Source organism: Chroicocephalus ridibundus, chromosome 20 (genome assembly GCF_963924245.1).
Source record: "Chroicocephalus ridibundus chromosome 20, bChrRid1.1, whole genome shotgun sequence".
Lineage (NCBI taxonomy): Eukaryota > Metazoa > Chordata > Aves > Charadriiformes > Laridae > Chroicocephalus > Chroicocephalus ridibundus.
The window spans coordinates 1,864,056-1,867,330 of NC_086303.1; the positions used below are offsets into that span (position 1 = coordinate 1,864,056).

Sequence of the window (3,275 nt, forward strand, 5' to 3'; positions counted from 1 at the left end):
TGGGTGCCCATCGCAGCCTTGGGGTACCCGTGGTGTCCCCAACAGGGGTGCCCATTACAGCCCCGGGGTGCCCATGGTGTCCCCAAGGAGGGGTGCCCATCATGGCCCCAAGGTGCCCGTGGTGTCCCCGAGGGGGGGTGCCCATTGCAGCCCCGGGGTGCCCAAATGTCCCCGAGCAGGGGGGTGCCCATCATGGCCCCGGGGGTGCCCGTGGTGTCCCCGAGGAGGGGGTGCCCATCGCAGCCTTGGGGTACCCGTGGTGTCCCCAATGGGGTGCCCATCATGGCCCCAAGGTGCCTGTGGTGTCCCCAAGTGGGGGGTGCCCACCATTGCCCCGGGATGGGGCAGCAGCGACTCCAGGGTGTGTGTCCCCCCCCCCCCGCTCCCCATCACCCTGACACCCCGCACAAGGGCTGGGTGCTGGAGGGGGTGGGTGGGAAGCGGCTGGATCCCTTGGGTGCTGGGGGCGGGGGTGGGGGGGCTTCGTTTGGCCGCAGGAACATTAAATTTGGTGCTTTTTTTTTCTGCCCCCCCCCCCCCCCCCCCCCGGCGCAGGCTGCCAAGCTCCCCATGTCCATCATCATCGTCGGGTGGGCCAGGCTGAGTTTGACGGTAAGGATGGGGGTGGGGTGGGGGTGTGTGTGTCCCCCCCCCAACCTTCCACGGTCGTCCCCACCCCCACCCGGCTCAACAGCCCCCCCGGGGGGGGGGCGGGGGCCGGGGGGGGGTTGGAAAAGCTGGCTTTTGGCCGCGGGGAAACATGAGTTGAATTTGTCGGGGCTCAGCGGGGCCGGTGCGTGGCTGGGAGCGGGGCGTTCCTTAGGGCTCAATTAGCCCGCCCCCCCGCCACCCCGGGCTCGCTGGGAGTGGTGGGGGACACATGGGCAAGCCCCCCCCCCCCCCCCCCCCCCCCCCCCGGCAGGCAGCGAAACCCAATTAAATCTCCGCCGGTAATTAGCGCTGATGAATCAGCCCCGCTCCCCGCCTGCCTGCAGCTGCCAGCGCTGGGGGGGAGGGGGGCGGGTTTGGGGCGGGGGGGGGGGTTGGTTTAAAGGGGTCCTGCCCTGCGGGGGGGGGGGCTCTAGGTGCTGCTGACCCCCCCCCCCCCCTTTTTTGTGTCCCCCCCCCCCAGCCATGGTGGAGCTGGACGGCGACGACATCCGCATCTCCTCCCGCGGCCAGGTGGCCGAGCGCGACATCGTGCAGGTACAGACACCCCCCCACCGCCCCCCCCCCCCCAGCAAGGGAATTGGGGACACCCCCCCCCTCCCCCCCCGGCCGACGGTGGCACGGTGGGGGGTGTCCCCACATCAGCCCCCGTCGCGCTGGGCTGGGGGTGGGGAGGGGGGAGGGGGGGGGACACACACGACACCGGTCCCAGCAGGGAGGGACGGTGAGATGGACTGGGGCGTTGGGGGGGGGGCACTGGGAGGGATGGGAGGGGGGGGGCACTGGGATACAAAGGTGTAGTGGGACATGGCGGGGGGAATGGGACGGGGGGGGGTACTGGGACATGAAGTGGGGGGTGCCCTGGGACACGGGGGGGGGGGCACCGGACATGGGGAGGGCACAAGGACATGGGGGGGGGGCACTGGGTTACGAGGGTGTAGTGGGACATGGGGGGGACACAGGGACATGGGGGGGGCACCGGGAAATGGGGGGGCACTGGGATACAAGGGTGTAGTGGGGACTTGGGGGGGACACAGGGACATGGGGGGGGGCACCGGGAAATGGGGGGGGGCACTGGAATATAAGGGTGTAGTGGGACATGGGGGGGCAACCGGGAAATGGGGGGGGCACTGGGATACAAGGGTGTAGTGGGACATGGGGGGGGGGCACTGAGAAATGGGGGGGCACTGGGATACAAGGGTGTAGTGGGACATGGGGGGGGCACCGGGAAATAGGGGGGGCACTGGGATACAAGGGTGTAGTGGGACATGGGGGGGACACAGGGACATGGGGGGGGCACCGGAAATGGGGGGGGGCACTGGAATACAAGGGTGTAGTGGGACATGGGGGGGCACCGGGAAATGGGGGGGGGCACGGGGATACAAGGGTGTAGTGGGACTTGGGGGGGACACAGGGACATGGGGGGGGCACCGGGAAATGGGGGGGGCACTGGGATACAAGGGTGTAGTGGGACATGGGGGGGCACTGGGACATGGGGGGCACTGGAATATAAGGGTGTAGTGGGATATGGGGGGGGCCACTGGGAAATGGGGGGTGAACTGGGACATGGCGGGCGGGGGGGGGACACACCGGGACACGCTGGTGGAACTGGGATTTGGGGACATGCTGGGACGTGTTGGGGGGGCAGGGGGGGGGCAAAGGGGGGGGTGTTGCTGCATGAACGTGCCACCGGTCCCTGGGGCCACCCAGGCCGCGCAGGCCACGGGTAGGCCCAGCCCCTGGGGTCCCCCCAAATCCATTCTCCCCCCTAACAAAAAAAAAAAAAAAAACCACAAAAACCAAACAAATCCCTATGGGGGGGGTGGGTGTGTGTGTGTGTGTTTCCCCCCCCGCCCACCCCCCCCCCCCCCAGTTCGTGCCCTTCCGTGACTACGTGTGCGGGGGGGGCAGCCCGGTGCTGAGCATGGCGCGCCTGGCCAAGGACGTCCTGGCCGAAATCCCCGACCAGTTCGTCTCCTACATGAAAGCCAGGGGCATCAAACCCCAACCGGGCCCCCCCGACCCCCCCCACACCCCCCCCCCCAGCCCTGACCTCACCCCCCCCACACCCCCCCCCCCCGCCAAACAGCACCCTGCATCCCCCCCCCCCCACCCCCCCCCCCGGCACCGGGGCCTTGGGTGTTTTTCCCATCCCCACTTTTCCTTTTTCAAGGGATAAATGGCAGCGGGTTCCCCCCCCCTCCAAAAAAACCCTGGGTTTGGGGGGGGGACACACACACCCTCTGATACCCATAAATCCCCCTTTTCTTGGGGGGGGGGGGAGATGATGTCGCTGGCGGTGGCTGAGCATCCTTGGCCGTGGTGGCCCCCCCCCCATCCAACCGGGACCACCCGCGGCTCATCCCCCCTCCCCGAACCGGGTGTCGAGGGCCGTATCCTGCCCCCCCCACCCCCCCCCCCAAAAAAAAAAAAAGGAGCGAGGGTTCCCAGCTCCCCCCTCCCCAAACACCGGCGGGGGGGGAGGCAGGGAGACCCCCCCCCCCTCCAGGCATGGGGTCCCCTCTGGTGGCTCCGGTGCCATTCAGAGCATCCCCAACCCCCCCCGGGGTGACACAGGACCCCCCACCCCCACCCCCCCAGACATG

General features: G+C 69.0%; 1 protein-coding gene across 1 annotated transcript; it reads left to right on the forward strand.

Annotated features, from left to right (window-relative positions):
• Positions 1–339: 339 nt before the first annotated feature.
• On the forward strand, positions 340–2,728 carry LOC134525724 (copine-5-like; the record flags this gene model as incomplete). The annotated part of the gene is given in 5 exon segments (XM_063356856.1): positions 340–429; positions 556–589; positions 592–612; positions 1,133–1,206; positions 2,543–2,728. Coding segments are annotated over 5 exon segments (405 nt in total), but the record flags the coding sequence as incomplete, so codon positions are not given.
• Positions 2,729–3,275: the final 547 nt, after the last annotated feature.